Raw genomic sequence first — 23,461 nt, 5'->3', positions numbered from 1 at the left:
ATATAGCGCTTCTGTGACGTTTCTGTGAAAAAACGTTTCTGTGTATATACACGCGGATACATATCGCATATCGGTATAAATATATATATCAATATATATATGTAATGTATATATATATATATTCACAGGTGAATCTCATATGAAGGCAAGCCAAGGCCACGACATGAGACGTGCAAATTAAAAAAGGTAATAATATTAAAAAAGAAGCAAGTAAAAAATTCTCTCCCAAAACCGCTCCAACCACAACCAAGCACAACCACAGGCAAGATACGGGCCTTTATGTCAACGAGACAGTCATCAACCAGTGAATGTGGCGCATTACCGTGATTATTATATGTAATAGTAACAATTTAAAAAAAATATCTATATATATAATGTATGTATATATATACGTATGAGGTATACGAAAGGCGGGTTAAATCGACGATGGGGAGGGATATGTAAAAGGGAAGACTAGGAGGGACATGTAGAGCTGGGTTCGGACTCGGCAGCGGACTCGATCAGATAATTCGATTAACTGATCCTCGTTAGTGATTCCTCCCATCTTCCGTTCGCGCTATGGTCATATAGTCGTGAACGTGAAGGGGAGTCGTCTCGCAGTTAACCGAGGTTAACGTTAATCGACGTCGAGTGCGTTTGGTGTTCGTGGAATTAGGGCTCGAGGAGGACTCGCAGGGACTTGAACGAGGGAGGAATGAGGGAGGGAAACTATATTAAGTGGAGGGAGAGACGAGTCGACGGTGTGTCCCGATTAATCGAACTGGCGGTGTGAGTGAATCAGTATAAATACGTATATAGAGAGAACATACACGCAAAACAAAGCGCGGCGACGACGCCGGGGATCGGGGATGGATTAATCAATTAATCTGCATTTCGGAGACACGAGATTTTTTTTTTTTTTTTTTTTTTTTTTTAAGGCGGTCTGGCGATACGAGACTGTGAAGCGACCAAAAAAGTGTGTGCCAAAAGAGGATTGTTAATGATCATTATATACGACATACTCTCGCAAGTCAATCATACGGAATTATTATGTACGTAACGTAAATACCTCATGCTTTTACCACTGGACAGATAGAGCCCTAAAGATTAAAAGCTACCAGGCGAGACTTTCGTTTCATTTCTCGGAGACACTCGGGGGATTTATGGGGTGTCTCTCCGAGGTTACACGACGCGCCTCTTTTCCTCCGACACCTAGCGTTTGCGTTCAAGATTTGACAGAGATTAATTTCGCATGTTGCAAACATCTTCCTCTTCCCATTCGTCTAATTTCAATAATACACATTATTTCTATCTCTTCCTTTTCTAAAGAATTCGATCTGTATTTCTCAGTGTTACGTTTTTACGTAACACAGAAAAATCCGCTAATACGTCAATTTGATGTAATCAAGACAGACTTTTCCTTCTTCTTTCTCGTAAAGAACGAAGATGGAACGGAGACGCAGGGCTGAGAAAAGAAGCGCGTCCAAGCGGATAATTCATCTCATCGGATGCGTCGCAGACTCTATGCATTTTGCAATCCTTGCACATTCCGTGCCTACATCTCATCGTTGTTACTTGCTACTTGCTCCTGCTTTAAAAAATTTTTTTGTTCATTTTTTTTTTGCTTTTTGTAGAAAAGGAGCCGTACCTTTCGGAAACCATCGCATTCTTGGACTTCTCATTCGATTATCGCTCGTATCTTCAGTCTATCTCTGGCAGTCCTTTTCTTGTGATAGCATCGTTCTTCCGTAAAAGTCCTCTTTGGCCTTTCGTATTGCGACACAAACAGCTGTTCGGTTGCTTTCTTCCTGATGTCCTGCCATCCTGGTTCTTTTGTACCGTTGAAGTGTCACAGAACATTTCAGTCGCAAAAGCACTCGCGATAATGTTTTATAGCGTTTCCGTGAAAGATGGATATCCGTAAAAGTCGAGGCGTACGTATATATTTTCTAGAGTATTTAACTTATTTTTACTAAAATAATTGCATTTTGGGCATTCCGAAAATCTTGGTAAAATTTTTAGCTCGAGTCTATTTTCTATTTTTGCTTTTACGAGCGAAAAGTCCTGCGTGACTTACGTATTTTTTTTTTTAACGCTCCGTAAATCATTGTCGTGTATTCAAATAACGTAAGCGTAATCTCAAAATAAAAAGCCTACAGCATGCATCATCCAAATCGTCGTCGGCATACAATAAGTTTTCGAGAATCAATAACATTTACGCGCAATTTCAAGCTGTCTTTGTCGAGTCAGTGATACAAACTTTGAATTAAGCGATTTGTCTTCAAGTTCACGCATAATGAACATCAGACGCCGCGTCGTGAAGGCAATAAAATCTTGCACGTCGAGAGAGGCAAATCTTTTTCTCTCCCGACAGTAATATCAATTTCCCCTCCGCGTCTCTGACGCGACCGCGACAGCGCGATCTGAAGTGAAAGAATTCTGACACGAAAGAAAATTGGACGAAGGAACGAATCAGGGCAACAGGAAGGAAGGAGATAGGAGTAAAGGAGAAAGAACCTAGGGAAGCGATATGAAATGGAATGAAAATTGTTAGGAGACGCGGAATGTGCTTCGAGAACTACGAAGCAGAGTAGTAATATCGTCGCTAGAAGTGCGAGGTTGGAATAGATGAAAAGACAGAGAGGTGAACGGTTCAGGAAGAGAGGAAGGACCTCGACTTCCGGATCTTTCCTCAGACGGTGAGAACTCTTTCTCTTCTGCGTTTCTTTTTCGTTATCCCATCGCTAAACTGTCGGCTTGAGGTTGTACGCTTGAACGTCACTCGTAAGAGAATTTCGAGGTAAGAGAGAAAAGAGAATCTTTTTCTTAACACGGCTAACGCGTGGATTGCTCTCAGAGTAAAAGGGTAAAGCATGCGACTAAAATACTTTCGCGATTATGACTTTGAAATCAGATTCGCAGAAAGTACCGAACGACGATTTGATGAATAGACGGAGAATAGAGCGCGTTCGACGAAAATATCTCGACTACTTATAGCGGAAAGTTCAGCGACGGAACATTTCCGTAAGACGACCGAAAAGTATGCGAAATGAACGGAGCGATTGCATAATTAATAGAAAGAGAGAATTAGAGAAGAGGCAGATATAGTCATAATGATAAAATCGCGTTTGCTTTGCCTGCCATTCTTTCTTTCATTTCTTCCCAAACTATTTCTTAAAAATCCATTAATTCTGCTAATTAATTTTGTGATAATTAAATGAGATTATTTGATAATTTCAAGTTGATTATTTTTATATGAGATTGTCAATGAGTTATATAATTTTCAATATAAAAAATTCATGTCATTTTACATAATCTTTGAAAAGTTTTAAAATGATTCTCGTATCTGTCAATTCTCTGTTTTTCTCCGATAAATTATAGATACATGCATGAACGTGCAATCGTGAGAATCGGTTTTCGATTGACTCGTCGATGTATAGAAAGTAAAAATTCTTCTTTATTGATTGAGATGTGACAAATCGGTCCGCTTGTGTGTCGCGTAGATTTGTTTCGACGACCAGCGAAGAACAAGTTACCCTTGTATCGATTAACGATTTGCTTCGTTAATGCTTGTTTTGCTCCAAGCCTCGATAATACAGTTTGTCATCTCGTGACATTAATAAATTCCATTTTACACAATTAAATTCATTTTTACTACATGAAAGCAAAAATAATTTTTTTAAAACGCGCTGAAATTAATTATGTAAAAGAAAAAGCGAGCATACACACACACACACACATATATATATATGTGTATATATATATATATATATATATATATATATATATATATATATATATATACACTACACGTCATATTTTATTTACATGCGCGTGTTAGAAATTTTTCAAAAATTAATATTCTTCAAACGAATTTTCAATTTTTCCACAAAAACAAACTTCCATCGAACTTTGGTGCAAAACTGAAATATTGTTAATATTCAACGAGAAATATTAATGTCTGTTCATGTACAAAATTTATAAATGCTGGTCTTGTAGAAAATAACTATTTCCTCTTTACACGTTTTTGTTTTATATGTTCTCGCTTAATTTATCCATATATTTTCATTTCATCATTTTCCTCGTCCGACTTCTGAATTCTAATATTCTGTTATAATCTATAAATACTTTCATGCCCATTTTTCGTAGAACACTTAATCGTCCACACACAAACACTTACTTGACGATCAACTATGTAGTCTAATCGCTACGCAACTAACATCGTGTCTTAATCTATAAAAAATTGTATCTGAGTAAGCCTACTTTCTACGTTTGTAAAATGGAGTATTTATGGCACACGATTGATCAATGGATCGGTAAAGGCGGAATAAATCACGAACACGTCATTTATATACGGTTATTTTATAGCGAATTACCCCAGTTTACTCGCCTGGCGAGTAATCGATGTCACGCTCTTTGGAATGTCGGTTTAACCCTGTAATAGAGTACAGTCATGCGGTTGCGTAATACTGTTCTACGTTCTCGTGGATTCTGCAAGTGCGTTTTAACATTAAGCTCGGCTACGAGCGATTACTCGCCAACTGTAAAAATCACATTGTATAAAAATAGACTGCGGAACGAACGCGACTGGTATAGGTGAGTTAGAACCACTTGCAGAACCACGAGCTTGATGCTACATTTCGTCTAATCGGCATTTAAAAAACGCAGCTATACCTCTTCTGTCCTACATAAAAATGTACATGTCATCTACTAATTAATTACGAAATATCTAAAACGATCACTTAATCACCACAATTAATACCCTGTGTTTTTTGGCACGATAACCTACTTACGTTCTAAAAATATACTTGTTATTTTGACAATCGACGACAAAATCATTAAATTTCACGAAGATATGTAAGTGAATTAAATAGATAAAAAGTGGAAATTTCCCTTTCCAATTTCGAAATTTGTGATTAGAAATTTGTATATAAAAAAAGCTTATTTATCCTTAATAATCTATTACCCTGTATTCGTTTCGTTAAATCTAAATACATATAAGTTAGTTAAAATTATCGCGTAATTTACCTGCCATTTGACTTTACGAAACATTTCCACATATATTTGTACCAAAGTATGAGCAAAATATAGCAAATCAATATATTCTATTAAAAAAAAAAAAGCAGAAAAACAATTTTGCGATATGTTATATTCTGCCATTTTGACTGAAACAGTTGTATATTTAGATAATGGAACTACCATTCGGAACGGTAAATATATAATCAAAGGCAGAAATACGTTGATGTTAAATTCTGATTTTACAAAAACGATATTTTCCCTGTATAAATTTTTTTCTCGCTTGCAAAATAGCATAAAATAGAAATATTTTAAATAAATAAAGTCCTATCTTCAATTTCCATCCTTTGTAAAAGTGGCAGTCGAAATTTGGCGCGATGGTAAAAGCATCAGAAGTTTGTTAATTCACGACGATGTCTCGCTGCGAGAAGTTTAAAATTATGATGCCAAAACAACGCGATGCTTGCAGGTTTTTGCCAGAAATCGTGTCTGTCGATTCTTAAATCGACCGCCTCGCTAATCTGAAGTTCATGCTTTTCGTTGCATACTACAAAAGATCGTAAATTACAGCTCGCGCGATTGATTTCATAACGATTAATTGCTTCCGCTCTGAACTCGCCGTTTCACATAAAGGATTTACAATGCGCATTACAAAACAGTGCTGAGGAAAATGCGATTCGATAGGAAATTATTAAGAATATAAGAAAATTATTAGAATTATTAAGAATATAATGCTTTCCAATATCCGCAATATCACAATAAATAATTATGTAAAAAATATTACATGATGGTATTTTCGTTTAACATTTTTTAATCATAATTTTTCTTACGTAACGTGACATTTTACTGTAAGTTACTTTTATGTCGACTCTCTCTCTTTCTGTTCTCTTTTCTGCTTTACACAACGCATTTTCCTCCGCACAAGAGTAAAAGCTGTTATTACTTTTTGTAGCTTTCTCACCGCGAAGTAGAGACGAATGATAAGATAGGAGGACTTCGTTTCGGCTCGAGGGAAACAACAAAAGAAAAATTGGTTGTGTAAGAGAAACTTAGGAATGGCTGAGCATGGTTGTATCTCTCCTGCTGGACGATAGAGAAAAGGCAAGTACAATAAACAAAAATATATATGTATATATAACAGGAGAGACAGTCTTTAATCCCGAGCTGGCTGAACGACGAGCAATTAGTTGTAGGTAAATAAATATTCTGGACCACCCACCTTGGTTCTGCTGGGATCATCGAGAACCCTATAAAGAAAGAGACGCGAGAGATCTCGTTTTCGCGCGCTCAGCGAGAATTCTGCCAAGCGCCCATTTAAGGCCAACGTTAGACCTGTGTCACACAAGATCCATCACGATCACCGGAAACGATACACACGAGAGCACCAGGCATTGTTGCGTGTCGCTCTCGCCGGGAGACGCGGCTCGAATGAACGGAGACGACGGGAAATTGAATCAGATTTTCGGAGCCCGTCATTTTTTAGAAACTATCGCCACACAAAAGCCTCTTTAAAATATAATTAATTATCAATAATTAATTAATATTGTTTATAATATTTATTGTTATTTATCTAAGAGGCTTAACTGATTCAAATTTATTGAAAGACTAATTAATGTATCGTTTAATAAAAAAAAAAAAAAAAAAAAATATCTGCTACATTTAATAATCTGCAAATTAAGTTGATTAACTTTGCACAAGAATTACATTCACAGATCCGATTGTTAAAAGATCGGTATCCTCACGCGAAGAATCATTCCGTCGACTCTATCCATTCGACGGCGCGTCTCTACTAAAATCGCGAGATAGGAACTGTTCCTCCGGACGGAATGTATCGACGTGAATGAAAAAAAAAGAAAGAAAAAACCAAGGACTCTCGTCCTTTATCTATGTGGCTATACGTGGCTATTCGTTTTTGGCTTGGTCGTGGTGTGTGGCGGCTGTTGGAAAGACTTTTAAATAAATACGTTATCTCAAGAATGTTTCTCTCGCGCGATACTGAAGTGATAATGATGATCCGCGCGCTCGCAACAAGACGAGGAGCGCGGAAGCCCGTCATTGTCATCAATGTCGTAGCCTGATTGGTCGTTGCCTTCAGGAGAAGCCGTGACAGTTCTCACGGATCTCGAAGTAGAGATTCAGCAGTGCCGGCTCCGGCACGTCATGGAAGCACCTACCCTCGGGCCACTGTACGCACACTGCAACAGACAAAAAAAAAACAGACGCTTTACATCTCATGTTTCTCTAAAAAAAACTATGAAAAAAAACAGCAATCATGCGGAGAATTTCATCTCGCGGTTAAAACAGTTTGAAATTCATATATACACGAGAACTTTTATTAATAAATCCGCCGCATTTGTCGCACGACTGGCAAAGATAATTAATAGAGTATTTAGCGGCGTTCGCAATTACCTGACGTAACCGGTACCGGAACGTATATAGGGCAGATGGTTATTTGAATTAAGCCGAAAATACCCTGTCATCGTTAATTGTTTGCTATGTTAAGAACCGTAGTTATATACCGATGCGCAATTTCACTGTGAAGAAAAATAATGCGATCGATATGTAATGTGATTTTTTTTTGTTGCGCGCAATATTATCAAACTCCAAATTATTGTGTCACGCTATCTGATTTATTTAAAAAAAATGTTAGGCCCCAAATTATTTGACTATCTCAAGTTCGAAAACAGAATTGTATAAACTTGATGATACAGCGTGCGAAGTTTGTAAAAGGAATTTATTCGATTAATATCAATTAGAATTAACATCAAATTACACAAGGTAATTTGGCATACAGCTATCCCCTGGCATGCAGCTGTGATTAAAACGCTCGTTCTTATTCCTCACAAAATTGCACTAATAATCGCTGGGCGTGGTTGATTGATTGCCACTAAGTTTTTAGGGTTCGAAGGCTTTGCGCCACAAGCTTATTCTTTCCACAAGCGTAAATTCCTCGTGAAATTTCTTTTCTGGAGAGAAGGTTTCTCCGTAGTAAATTACCTGTATGTTAAAATGAGAAAAAAAGCGATACTTACGTTAATGTTCATTGCAAAAAAAAAAGGGATGAAAGGAGTTTACAATTCTGAGATAGCAAAATTGATCGATCTTAAAAATGCTGCTGTTTCATTAATAATGTTAATAATAAATTAATAAATATTTCATTACGTTAATAATTGCATTTGAACATCTATTCATGGAAACGGGATATCTTATTTTACGTGAAATATTAAATACGTTAGACGGTAAATCATAAATTTATTGCTATGTGTTAGAATATATTTAAAATCAAATCTTTATGAAGAATATATACGGATGGAAAATGAATTTTATACCTTCAGAAGGACAGCCTGCAATTTCTTTCTTTTTCTTTATGTAATTGGCCGCGGGAATTATGTACAAGAAGATTGACTTTATCGAGAATCGCAAAATATCGAAGGCATTTTATATCCTGCATCTTATAAAACCCGAGATTGCAATTTTCTTTCTAGAGACGCGAGCGCGCACGGTTCGATTTTGTTCCCGTCTAAGAGATGAATAAGACGGGACGAGCGAAGTTTGATACCGAGCGCGTGATTTATGGGGCATCTTTTTTCCGAAATTATGCGCATAAAGATGCTTTAAAATCAAATCAGTTTTTACGAACTCGAGAAAAATATGCGCCTGCACGAATCGCAAAATTTCCACTTTCATAATGTCCATAATAACGTCGATTGATGAGAGGCGAGATCACGTGAGAATTCACGAGTTTTATCGGCGTTCACTTGCGCTCTACAAGCATCAATTATAAAGCTCTTTGAGTGAAATCCATTTGCAATTAATTGGTAACTTAATGCTTTCGTACATTAATTGCAAAGCGGGTCGGTACTATCGGTATCTCAGTATCGCGGTGTATCAAAAGAATCGACAATTATTCATTACTATCTCAATAAACAGATAAAATAATGTATTTCTAATCAAATATAGAGTATGCTAAGTGCAAGAGCTATTTAAGTACTACAAATGCAATGTATTGATAATTTTCTGCTTCCCTAATTTTTACATACATTAAAAAAATTTTATTAAAAATGAACGTACCGATAGATTCTACACTGAAGAAAATTTACTAAATCTTAATACATATCTCTTTAGGTATGTACTAAGTAAATATTTACTTAAAATTATTCAAACTCAAAATATTTATTAAAATTTAGTATTTTTTCAGTGTAATCATATTAACCAAAATTCTAGTCAAGATAATTAAATGTTTAATCATGATGACTAAAATTCTGATTGATATATCATATTCTAATGGTTCGTTCATTTTCAACCATCTTTCTCTCAGGATGCTGCATTCCGCGATCGGTCCAGCGACGTTGCAACAACGCATTAATGATCTATTGCGCGTAATGGGTCGCGATTTCGCATACGTTCACCGTCCGTGGCTCTGATGGACGCAAATATAGCGGCGAGATTGATCGTGCGATTGCGTGCCATGCGGCTGTATCTCTCGTAAAGCAGTAATGAAACGGAAGGTGGCGAATTACTCGCCCTTCGCCCTTGCTCCTCTCACCCCGGCTACCGATTACCAACGGGGTAGGTCAGCTGGCATCGCGTCGGGGATGACCCGTAAGCGGGATGCGGTTACTCGATTGTCCCAGCGTGAGCATGCATTTCTCGCGTCGGATTTAACCCCGATTTTTGTCAGAGCATTTTTACGGCGAAGCACGCACCGATGTAACGTGATAAAAGTGGAAACGAGCAATTGGTGGACCTCTGTAATAACGACTCGCCTTCGAAGAGATAATAATGAAACAGGCACGTAAAACACTTGATTGCAGAACGCTGCGTGCCTAAAATCGTGGAATCTAAAAATTCACGTAAATTTCATTGAATTTGGATTGAATTTTACTTTACTAAAATAAAAGCCATTTTGCGCAATGGTAAATCTGTAATATATTTCACGTGGGCGTTTAGATTATAATCGTGGATAGATTATAAGCGTGGTAAATGCAAATCTTGCATTTTTATGTTTAATTAAAAACGTGCTGTTTTAATTAAAATTTTTCAAAATATTTTCTATTTGATATAAAAATCTAGTTTGTATATTACGCTCTTTGAAATAAAAGTTTGTTTAATCAGAATGAAAGATTTTAACATCTGAGCTTCTAGATTTTAATTTACACTGCACAACATGCATTACATTTAGAAAATTTGTTTTTTCTATTTCCGATTTCTCTGTTTATAAGAATAAATTTCTGATTCGACGAGAAATTAATTGAAATTTAAATGCAAAGTTTCTGCGAAAATATTGTTGCGCAAACGATATAATATATCCCAATCAAATGGAAAAAAAAATATCTAAGATAAAACGAGATTTTTTAAAATTCAAACGCATATCCTATCGTATTATTTTGCTGCCGGAAATTGTTTCTTCTTTGGTTTTACAAATGAATGGTGCGGCACAGTTCATCACTGTAGATCACACGTACGTGAGAAAATAGAGAGAAGATAAGTTTAATAAAAACGAAAATGTAGCACGAGAGATAAAAGCTAAAAATAGAGATAAATATATATGAAATATCTTTTGCATAATAATTTTAATGTTTGTAGCTTTGTCGAAGTCCTATATAAATGGACTTTTAGAACTGTGTTTTAACATTCCATCAATTCAAACGTTCTACATAAAATATTTTGTGTGTTGTGTGTGTATGTTGTGATGATCCAGTAAAATTATTTTTAGATCTACATCTAAAAGTTAATTTTTTTAGATATTTCAGCAAAACCATCCTTCAGTGATTAAACTTTCAGTGCTTGCAATGTATATCGGAATACGACCTTAATTGCAGCAAATGGTAGAATAATAGAAAAAAAAAATGAATTGTATAGAATGGAATTAAAACAATAATAAAAGGTTTTTTCTCTCGGCTATACTAATTTTATTAATTGCTCAGTGCATGTGTTTAGACAGTGTTTACGCAAGGAATTCAACAATGTAGAAAATAGGTAGCTTCGTCTTGTAGCAACCACGTCCGTTTACTCACGCTCGTATGCTTACCGCACCGTCGGATGCTTGCTCATTTGCGTATACATAGACTACTTGGGACAAAGGTGTAATTGAGTTTTGCGGAATAGTTGCTGCGAAGAAGTCCACAATTTCACCCTATTTTCACACCGGTTTTCGGCGAACTCGAGAGCATATAATATGATTTTCCTCGATATTTCGGTATATCAGGTCAGCACATCTTTAGACATGACGCGAGATACGTGAAAATAGACGTTCTCCCATCGTATCTCTACAAGACCCGATTTCTTCGTAGAAGCCCGCCGGTTTATTTATCGAGCACGGTGGACAATAGTGGCTTGCTTTGCATAAAACTTATAGGATCTCGCGACGAGCCGGCGTATCGAAAATATATCATGCAAATATTACGCAAACACGTTACGCGGTGGCGTGTGAAATTCCGCCCCCAACCGTCCAGCTCTCCCTTTTGTGCGCTTTTCGTCCGTTCTGCGAGAATTTCTCGTGCGAAAATGCTGGCGCGCATATAAAACACGTTGTAATTCCATTAAACCTCGCTTCCGGTATTAACCGCCGGTACAGCCATGGATGGCCTGGCTCCGCGACGGGAATAAAAATAAAATTTTTTAATAAAATGAAGCATCTCCCGCATCGTCGGTCGAACTTTTTCGTTCTCGCGCTTATTTTTTACCGATGAATCGGCGAACTGCGCCGTTTCGCAAAAACGAGAACGCGAAGAAACGAATGGAAAAGTTTTGGAAAAGTGTGCGACCCAGTCGCGAAATAAATGCGAGAAGGATCCCCTTTCTTTCTTTCTTTCTTTCTTTCTTTCTTTCTTTACGACAGAAATGTTCCTCATTTCAACAGCACCGCCGCTTTGTAGGTACCATCACAGTTGTAAATCGGATTGTAAGAAGAGTGCGGCGTTAGCCAGATAATAATAATCCCATTATTAAACGAAATAGAAAAGGAAGAGAGAACGAGGATCTCCAATCTTAATCTGAAAATAAAAATTTCTTCAATATATTAGGTGTTGGAATTAATTCGTAGCGTTTTTAATGAAAGAATGTTATTTATTTCACATGAGCATTAAAAAATACATTAATGAAAGTACTTCCCATCACTTGTAAAACGCTACGAATTAATTCCAACACCTAATAGTAATACATTATACGTTTCTTATTGAAAGAAAAATAAAGGAGAAAAGAATATTAACAAAATTATGCCGAATGCTGAGCAATCGCGGCAATAACAGTGGAAACATTGCATGAGAGAAAATAAAAGGAGGAAGACACGCAATGGATTCGAGGAAGACGATTTTAGATCGACAAAAGTTTGCGGCGGAGTAGAGTTAAAGCTAACCGAAGGTAGAGTTTCTTTCCGCGGAAATAAGATATTACGTGCGATATCTCGATGCGTTACACATTCGTCGACCGCGCTTTTCCTCGCGCAAGAAGGGAATAGAAGGCGATAGAAGTACGATTCGCTTGGAAAAAAAGAGAAGCGCGTAACACGATTTGAGGGCAGAGAGAGAGAGAAAGAGAGAGAGAGAGAGAGAGAATGGAGGGTGCGCGCCACGCGAACGCGAGCAAATGTATGCCGTGCGGCGGGGCGTTATTTACGCGACAATTAATGAGCAGCGAGACTTTGCGTAAATTATGGACATCACGTACCACGGTACCGAGTGTTCTCACGAAAGCGACGAGCGGAAACGCCGTGAAACGCGAGCTGCTACCAAACAGCGGCGGAGCGAAGATAAAGCACAGGGTGAAAATGTCAGACGTAATCCTAAATATTCGCATTGTCTCGTCAGGTTCTGTTGCCGTTATGATTATGCTACTGCAAAAAGCAAAAATGTTACTTTCTGTAGTAGAGATACGCTAAAGTGGTGTTTAAAACGCAAAGCACTACTAGAGATTCTATAGTATAATAGAGAGAGATGTGCCAAGCGTCGCGTGATCATTGTGACATTTTCTAATTAGCTGGAGTGAAAATCGTCGTCTAGCCTTGTTTTTACGTCTAACAAACGAAAAGGATAGACGCAGGTTTGAAATTAATTTTGTTGAATTAGCAAAAAAATAATTACGTAGGAATCTCAAACATAATGAGCGATGTTGCAAGAGGTTCTTGCAAATGTAAAGCCGTAATATAACAAAATAATCAACGCTTTTGTGTCATTCTATCTTTGCCGTTCATTATTCTTTATCGTAAAAGAAAGACAGTAGAATTTTCATTCTAGCCAGCAAATATCACGATCACATTGAATTATATCAGGTGGACATTAAAATTGTCAAACACATAAAATTTGCATTTCAATCATATATAAGTTTCAAATATGACCCCATAATGCAGCGCACATCAGAAAGACAGGCATTTTATATATAATATTAAAATTAATTTGAAATAAAATATATTTTTGAAAAATAATAAAAGTTACGTAAAATTAAATTTTTGCTGGGATTAATCCAGTTGCAGAGAGAAGTTATTTCAGTCAGGCATTAAAATTGTCGAACACATAAATTTGGTATCGAGTTAAGAGGATTGAAAGACTCGAGGCATCGTTGCTTGAGAGAAAGTGGAACGGGGGCAAGTATGCAATTTTTATGACATTGCTTCTGTAAATCCTGTCGATCCAAGATATATATAAGGGAGGAAAAACATATACTAGCAGTGGAAAAGCGGGTCGGTGGCGCGGCGAAACTTGCCTGGGTTCTTTTCAACGTTATTTACACACGTGGCGTATTACGCTTGAAGTATGAGAACAAGAGCCCACATGGCCGGAAGAGAAATAAATTTGAGATTTTGCACTTGCGAAAACTTTTTGCAGCATTGCGCATCTCATTATGCTTCAGATTTCTACGTAATTATTCTGATAATGCAACAAAATTATTTTCAAACATGTATCTAGCTAAATTTTTAGATACCTCAGCAGAACCGTCATTTTCCATGTAGTGAGACAGAAATAATGACTTATTTTCGAAGGTACAAGATACTAGAGCAAAGATTAATGACTCTATAATGAGGCGGATTACAGCATCTATATATATATATATATATATTTGCCGTCAAATAAATTTCTCTATAATTAGACACGTGCCACTTTTACAATTGGGTCGATTCGCGACCGATACACGCATTTAACTGTGTAATTGTAGACTGTAATAATATCGCAATGTGTCGGCTATTTTTAAACGCTTATTATAAACCCAGACAATTAATGCGATATGTTATATAAATCATATCGCGTGTAAAATAGACTAAATTACGTGGGTTTATATTGAGTTACACGTCTGGGGTCATATATGCTACGCTAATTTCCGTTTCTTTTGTACAAAAACGAAAATAGCACGATAAAAAATTTAGTTGCTCCAAATCAATTCGTTTACGATCGTATCGATTAAAAAAAAAAGAAAAAAATTTTATTTCCCTTCTAACATTATTAACATCAAAAACCGCGCGGTAAAAAAAGTTAATGAAATACAACTTAAATCTCGTCTTTATCATTTATCTCACGTCTCAGACTTTCTAGACGTAGTATGAGAAATAAGAAAGATTCTTGCAGTCTTTCACAGCGATTAACATTTCTCATCACGTTTAGTGACTTCTCAGTTCTTTCCGAGTTTAATCACGATACCTCGTAATTGAAAACTTCGTTTTCAACGAAGTAAACCTTTTCATCTATTAAAAATCCGATACAAATATCGAAAAATGTCAAGATACCACTTTGATTTGTTAACGCTGCGACACCGACTGTTGTTGCGATGATGTTGTCGAACACGAGGGGACTATCGTGAGGTGCGAGGTGTCTCGGCCATTCCACTTGATCGAAAATCGACAGTTGTCGAATCGGTTATTAGAGGCGTCGTGGCCACACGCGTGCACCTGTACGCGCCAAATGGCCCGAATTGATCTTAACGTCTCTCAGAGCACACCCGGAGGGCGCGAGCCTTAGCATTCCAATAATTGCATGTCGCGTGCGTGGGCACAGAGTTAAACCTTGCACACACAAGCCGTCACTCAATAGGACGTTGCCTCGACGTGGGCGAGAATCAATTCAGTCGCTGGACACGAAGTCCTGTTGATTTGATCGCAATTAAACCGGGGCGAACGCATTGCAGCTACGATGTCAAACACGGACGAGTGACTTTAAATTTAACGTTACATCGGATAATCCGACATGGCGCGAGTAATTTCCGTAATATTAATTTTAAATAAATTTTTAATCGGATTTGTTAAAGAGATTAATTTAATTATAAGAAATAACGGCGGCCTTTAATCCTAAATAATTGAGACATCTATTTGGAAAATTTAAGCAAGAATCTAAATAAAATGTCAGCTGTAAAGCTGACATTATGTACGAATCACATTTACGTACAAATTCGATAAGAGATAAATAAAATTGAATTAAAAGGAACGAATGAAAAAAACAAATAAAGCTGCAAAGTAGATAGTTTGTCGTTTGAGAGCCTTGTTCGCGTTTGACCGAAATTATGTTACGGTTATAATTGGAGATGCCGATCAATGTCGACGTCACTCGACGTCCTTTGTGGGCTCGAGAAACTACTAACCAGAATTATATTGACGTTAGGAAACACTTGGCAATGCACGTTCGATCGTTATTACTGTTTTAAGTGCCGATTATTTATAACATCGAAATCGTACTACTCGACCCGTGATAGAGATCAACGTAAATCTCGGGTAATCCTCTTAAAGAAGATTCATACATCGAAGAGTTACGGACAAAGGTAACAAAATTAAGCCACCTATTTATGCTAACAAAAGACTTAAAGACTTAATATCAATGTTATTGTTATTATCGATGTTTTATATATTTTCTAATTTTCTGATATTACCTCTCTTTTATTGCATTACAATATTACTTTAATTGATAGATGTAAACTTTAGTCTGTCATAAACAAATGCCATAATATAGTCATATTTTAATTGTTTTAAAAGAGAAACCTAGTATACTTGACAATTGTTTTTGTTAACTAATAATTGTGTGTAACTCTGTAAAACTCGTAATTTTCCAAATATTCCGTACATAGTTTATGGAGAATTCTGCGCAGCTTTCGGGCATTAACTGTGACCTAGAGATATCTGGCAGACTGAAGGACTTCATAGTGTAATCAGCAAAGAGCCTATTTGAGCAGTAGCCGGTTACGTAATACCACATATTTGCAACGTGTTCTCTTCACAGCTGGTGGTCCGTCAGATAATCCGGATTAAGCCACAATTTAAATCGGTACGACCGGACCGAGGTTAGATTTAGTTTAAAACTCTCTAGCATTACGTGTCGTGGATTCGTAATGGACGTGAGCACAGAACGAAATTTGGCTAATTTAACCGAACAAAAATATTTTACACGATACTTCTATTAAACAGTCAACGTGAACTCTATAATTTTGTAAGTGTAGCTAATTTTACTTAAATTTCTATTATAAATTCGAACCGATATGAAACATTGTGAAAAATAACTTACTTTCTTTACGCTCAAGATTTTCTATGTAAATATGTACATACATTTTTCCAATATCGAATTTGAATTTTAGATTCACGTAGCTAAACCAAATATTCTTGAAACATACATACAACATAGAACATAAGTGTGCAACTATGTATATGTGTGTAACCATGTAGAATATTTTTGTCCGCCTGGATCGAGCAAATTTCCCATTGCAATGCATGGCAGAAGAGAAGCGCAAAAGAGAATCGCGAAATTTAAAACGCCCTGTAAAATTTTTCTTCGTCTTGTTCTGCAATAAGGAAAGACTTTTGCATCTTTACATCAACGAAGTTGCCGAACGCGGAAAATGTATATATTTCCCGCGCAATATTCTCCGGGAAAATACGCTCGGCGTTTGTACAGCATAGATCGTGTGTGACAGAAATGATATACGAGCTATATTTTTTTATTATTTCATGCGATAGACCGCTGTTCCCGTGCGAGCAATACGCGCGATCGGCCATTTCACGAACCGCTTTCAAAAGCACGGTGGTATTTTTCTATCGTTCGAGTTTCTACTATATTCCGTAAAACTTCAATTTCACGCATCAAATACCCGCAAGCATAATTCATATCAATAATCTGAATATAATCTAACGTTAAAAAAAGGATGACCTTTGTCCGAGCAATATTATTCTAATTATTAAAGTCTAATAATTAAATTTAATAGTGACTGCAGGCAAAATAATTTGAAATTCTAATCAAAAATTATCTGCCCAGATTTACAAATTTCTCATAAAATATTTTCAACGAAATTTTCAACGATATTTTCGCTAATATGCGATACGATAATATGATGCGGAACACTCTACGTACGATGTTTAAGCTCTAATGGAACTCTGTCGTAGCTTGAGGCGTTCAGTATTAGCAGCTCGGGAGAAAGCTCGAGGGACGAAAGTTAGGGGAGATAAAAGTGATAAGAAAGTTTCAGCCCACTTACCGTTCGAAACCGTCGGCGGTTTTTTCGTCTGTACCCTCGCTGTTGCGTTGTTCACCTGTCGAGTTAAAAAAAGCAGATATTAAAACAACCCCGAAACTTTTTTCCGAAAAAGATGTCCAACTAACATCACCCATCTTCAGGATCCGCACGTGGCCATTTTTTTATCGCAGAAAATCTTAAAAAACTCTCCTTAAAAAAAAAAGTTGAAGTAAAACACGAAAAGATTTCAGGAAGTTGATATTTATCAGTGAGACTAATTAAATTCAAAGGGTCCAAATATAACACCTGACTACTTGATTAAAGTTAATTATCAGCAATAAAATAATGGAAGAGAGAGCTTCCACTAAAATATTCACGAACGTGTAATGATAATTATCTGAAGTATTAATGGAACAAATGTGGTCGCATAAAAGCGATGTAATCATCATAGAAAATGCGTCTGAGTCGAATAAAATGTGAGAAACTTTGACAATTTCACGGGGCCGCGCGCACGGATCCTGTAATCAAATATGCATTGTTCGATGCAGAATCCGATTTGCAGGGTGCAATTTACAACTCTGCGGCTGACTTTGTTCATTGAGAAATTGTGATTTCGATTCAAAATACGACAATCATACATATTCCTGCATCGAACAAGCGAATTATGAGTAATATTTAATAAATGATTAAAAATTATGTAGACGGTTGCACGTTATTTTCCCCTAATTGATTTTCTTCAATGCAACCCGTTTCAATTATGTTTGTATATCGAGTTTGTGTGAATTATGATCTTTGTTTCGCGCTATATTGATCATACAAATCGTATACATCGTATATTGTATGTACATATGCATATGTACACGCGATAGATATTTAAAACGTGCAAACGCTACAAATTTTCACTTGAATTCAGATTTTTTTTGCTATTCAATTTTAACTTTTGATACGTAAATTTGGAATTAAGTATGTATAAAATTAATCAATTTAGAAAATAATTTAAGAATTTGTGACAATTGCGAAACGCATATTTTGCAAATTATCATCAAATTCACGTATCAATTATATATTTAACTCTAACATTTCGAAATACGTCCAAATTCAAGGAATATTTTTTATCTTAACATTAAAACATATATACAATAATATATGAAAATCTCTTTCCAAAGAGATTTTCTCTTTTACAATTTCTAACTTTCAAAATAAAGAAAACCTTTTTCAGTATATGACAAATTGTGAACAAGATATGATAAATTGAACGAGAAGCTTGAAATAAAAATAGTTTTTCCATAAACGTTATTCGAATGATAAATGTACATCAAACATATTTTGCACGTCACATATATTTTCAGATTGAAACTCAGAAACTCTTTATTTTCAGAACAAGAAGATGCCATTTATTATTATACATTTGGCATTAGCGTTATTTCAGAAGTTAGAAACTGCAAGATTCTTCGCGGTCGACGAATTTAACGCTCTAGTAACGATCGATAATTTATTATCCGATAATGCTCTCATTATGCAACTTAACGTTGATTTGTCGCTTTCTAATAAGCATTACAATGTTTCACACGATTGGCGTATCGATCGGTGAGCTAAATATCCACAATAAAATAATTTTAGCTGCCATATCGTGTATCGTAACTAATATAACGGCCACGTACAATACACGTTTAAATAGCGTGCGAACAATTCTCGCGTTTAATCTCGTCGACCCGCAAAGAGAGCTTTACATGCGCGTCAATTGTCAAGAGAGAAAGAGAAAGAGAAAGAGAGAAAGCAGAACGCGGAGGAGCACGACAATGTGGTTAAATAAAATCAAACGTGTCGAAGGGCACAACTAATTTGTTTTGTGTATGCACCTTACGGATATCAATTTCGCGGGACAGTTTAATGAAAGTAATAAAAAAAAAAGTAAAAAAAAAAGCGAACAATTGCTCTTTTACATCAGTCGGGTTTACTCCGCTCTTTCGATCTCTTTCTTTCTCTCTCTTTTCCTCCCTTCTCAGGACATAACCGAGAAAACAATGGCACAAGCCTTCCGTCGATTTCCGATTATTTCAATTTCGCTCAAGTACCTTCGCGTCTGGCAAAAAGGGACGAGTTTCCGGGTGGATCGCGACTTGTTTCGTTCTTTATCGAACGCTTCGCTTACCATGGGTTCTGCTTTGCTTTTTGTGTTCTCCACCTACCTACCTAACAACCAGCCACCCGCCTTCTCGTTTTCCTGTCCCACTTTGCGCCCACTTCAGCGGGGATACTATCGAAACACAAAGGGTCCGCGGTATCGTACCATACAGCATCGTTTTCTACATTTGAAGCGTGGTATGAAAACGCACATCGTCCATCACAAATATTTCCCAACGACCGAGACCAATTAACATTGAGTTGATTGTTTGGATTTCTTAGCAATACATTTTATTTATACTCTGACCGTGACTTTCCGTCGAAAATAATTGTACAAATTGATGATCCACGAAGATTTAATTGTCATAACGGATAAACGTTTTAGCAACGTTAAAATAAATAAGTTATAGTATTGTAAAAATGATACTACTTAGAATACACGAAAATAAAATTTGTAATCGTTACTTGCTCAATACATGTATTCAAATATGTATATGAAACGCAAAGGATGATTTTATATCTAAAATGAAATATCTAAAAATTTAGCTAGCTACAAATCTAAAGATAATTATGCTGAACCATCAAAATAATTATGTAAAACACAAAAAAATATATCATTCTATTATTATCTATAAGAAAAGTGATTACTCAATTTACTTTTTCCTTTTAAGTAACGATTATTTTTAAAGAATTCGTTTTTTTTTCGTGTATTAATTAAATCACGTACATTATTTGCAAACCAGTTTTTGCATCATTATGTATTTTTTAATAAATGACGATTCCTAAATCTAATATAACTCCGTAGATCTTGGAAGATCTTCCACGAAATGCAATTTTTTGCGATCGTAACCGAGGTAGCGAATAAAAATTATTTACGCACTTCGTTCTCGAATTCACGATAGTTGAAACGCATCTTGAGTTCGTGTATTGACTCTCACGAGGATTGTGAGTTACGAGGCTTACTCAGGCCAATCACGCCCGGCCTGATGCGGCGCATCGTCGAGCAATTTGCATTTTACGATCTTGTTTCCGACAACGAAGGTTTGGTGGCTGCTGTACATCTCGCGTCACAGGTACAGCATGGCTAAACGAACATTATTGGAAAATGGAGGCTGATGGTAGACTCGTCGGATGAAGACACAAAACACGCTACGTAACGATGTTCTCATCATTTATCTGGAGTAGAAAATTTCGAAGATGTAACACGTGGAAAATGATTTAAATTATTACTGGAACAGTCAAGAGAAATTTTTAAAAAATCCATGTCAATCCAATGTTAACTATTGGAATTGGAAAAAAATGGATTTGAAACGTTCCTCTTTTTTAAATTCAGTTTTTTGTCACCGTCAAGGTACCATTGTGCCACAAAATGTAACGTTGCAAAAATCGTGCGCGGCTGCACTTTAACGAACAAACAAACGAGCGAAGCACGAATCGACGGGATATGTAGGTACGTTCGAATCGCGTAAATCGATCCATGTCGATGATAAACAAGCGTGTCCGCGCGTGAGCCACCTTGCTCTGACAAACAATTGTGGGGAATTTTTGTTTGCGAATGTCGTGGCGTTCACGAATAAGTGTATATTGCATTCAGTGGAATCCAGTCAACGGGAAGCACCACAAACGATGTGTAGTCTGAATCCCACGATTGTTTTGCAAATTATACCTGCTGATATTAATGATGCCCAGCTGACACCAACAGATAATTTCAATTTTGAATGTATCGCTTATCTATGTATAATCCTTTATGTTGCACACTTTAAAACGCTATATACATATGGTATAATTGATTCGAAATTATACAAACTGCGATAACAATGCGAGACAATAAAATAGATAGGTGATATAATTTTGAACAATGGGACAATTGTGAACAAAATAAAATTTAAATCCAATTTTAGCAAAGATTTTAGCAAAGGTCAAATTCGATTTTTTCCTGTTTGATTTTTTTAATACCCTCACAATGAGATCAGGATTACCAATCTGAACCTCAAAAATTGGATTATTTTATTTCAAAAATTTACTGTGTTAACACTGAGAAAAAAATTTTTGTATTTGTAACTGTAATTACATGTTACTATAATTATGATTATTGCTACAATATTAATACTATATATGTATATAGTTCTATATATATAGTTGGCAATAAAAAATGACTGTGATGGGTATTATTATCATAAAAATGATTATAATTACTATAAATTATAATAAGTCCGTTTTTATGGTAATTTCAATTATATTTATATAGTAATAATAATATTAATTACAGTCATTTTCAATTGCCAGCTACATATATATTATATATTTGTAAATAGAATTATACATACATAATTATTATTATTAATATTATACAGTAATAATCATAATTATAGTAACATGTTATATTATAATTATAATTACGAATACTAAAAATTTTTCTTTCAGTGCGAAATTGTACCCTCTTATTCTATTGTGATCCAATATTTTTCAATATTCTCTTAAAACGTAGATATAAATTGCGAGATATGAAACTAATGTTTAGCAATCATAAAATGGATATGTATTTCTATTGAGCTGCTAATTGTAGTAACGTGCGCAGTACAGTTAATTTTAACACATTGAGCTTGATTCAATAAAGCATAATGGAGATACGTACACGTACATAGCACATATCGAATAAAATTCGAACGATCAAGATAAAAATATGGAGATCGATATCTCTCCATGTATCACATTCTCGCCCTTGATGGATCTCATCGGCGTATGCCGAGGAAGGTTCTAAAGAGACAGTCACGGTCTTACGTGACTTTATTGATTCGGTAAGGAAAAAATTATGGATACAGGCCACTGAATAATATGCAAACGACAGGGTTGCAACGAAAAAAATGAATCGACGGCCTTGTTATGCCACTATCTATATAGCGTGAAGTACCGCCTAAAATTATACGTAAATCAATATCACAAACTTCTATCCAGAACGCTCTCGGGTCAATGTTATCACATATTTAATCTAAAGTGCTTCATATTCACATTATATGTGACTTTCATAGTAAACAATTAAACTGACAATGAGTTATGCAAGCATACTTAATCTTCTGTCTATAATTATATTTTTACTTTCTCCGTCTGCAGTCTTTCTTATTCAGCTCAAATTCAGCTCTTATTCAACTTTTCTGTACTGTCTTATTTTGCTTTCAAAAAGTACGGAAAAATTCAAGATTACAACATTCCTATGTTTTAATAGCTTTAAATATTAAAATCTTTAATATTTAAATAAAAAATTTAATAAAAATTTTAATAAAAATTGAAATGTGAACAAAATTGTGAGGAATAAAATGGAAATTTGTTTAAAAATGTATAACTTACAATTAGCAATTAAAGAACCGTGTATTCCACCCTTCCCCTTATTTCGGACAAATTTGATAGTAAAATTTTGCTTGTGCCAAAAAAGATTGAAGGTTACTCAATGTGTAGCAACAATAACAAATTGCGATCTCAGCACGATATTGTTCATAATTGCTAAACAAACTTATGTAATTTGTAACAAAAACATTTCTTGTAATAATAATATGTAATATAAACAGTGTAATATAAGCTCGAGAAATTTATTCTTCAGATAAATATTTCTTTTCAAAATTTCTAAATAAAAAAATATGTATTATATATATATATATATATATATATATATATATATCTGCGCCAATTTCCAACTTAATGAAATACCATTTACTTCTATCCTGCATAATACTACCACCGCACAGTGCAATTGGCACTGCGGGCAGCAGACCGATGAAGGCAAAATGGCCGCATTAATCAAGACCCGGGTACAAGGACGATCGGCATTCGAAGGATTTAACAATCGACGCGATCCTCTCCGACAACTCTTGTCTGGAGAATCCACGTTTCCCAAGCACTTATCTCGTTCCTAGGGATCATAGGGGAA

At 35.8% G+C, this 23,461-nt stretch overlaps 1 protein-coding gene across 13 annotated transcripts in view; it reads right to left on the bottom strand.

Annotated features, from left to right (window-relative positions):
* Positions 1 to 23,461, bottom strand: part of LOC105150229 (RNA-binding Fox protein 1) — a 298,467-nt gene that overhangs the window by 42,485 nt on the left and 232,521 nt on the right. For all 13 annotated transcript variants that reach the window (XM_087408562.1, XM_087408567.1, XM_087408563.1 and 10 more), the window contains 2 exons: positions 17,437 to 17,491; positions 7,170 to 7,190 (listed from right to left, as the gene is read on the bottom strand). In XM_087408562.1, coding sequence (XP_087264688.1) covers positions 7,170 to 7,190; positions 17,437 to 17,491 — 76 coding nt within the window. The remainder of the gene's footprint in view (positions 1 to 7,169; positions 7,191 to 17,436; positions 17,492 to 23,461) is intronic.

Source organism: Acromyrmex echinatior, chromosome 8, assembly GCF_024713525.1.
Source record: "Acromyrmex echinatior isolate Ae372 chromosome 8, ASM2471352v2, whole genome shotgun sequence".
Classification (NCBI taxonomy): domain Eukaryota; kingdom Metazoa; phylum Arthropoda; class Insecta; order Hymenoptera; family Formicidae; genus Acromyrmex; species Acromyrmex echinatior.
This window is presented reverse-complemented; position numbering and strand designations above follow the sequence as displayed.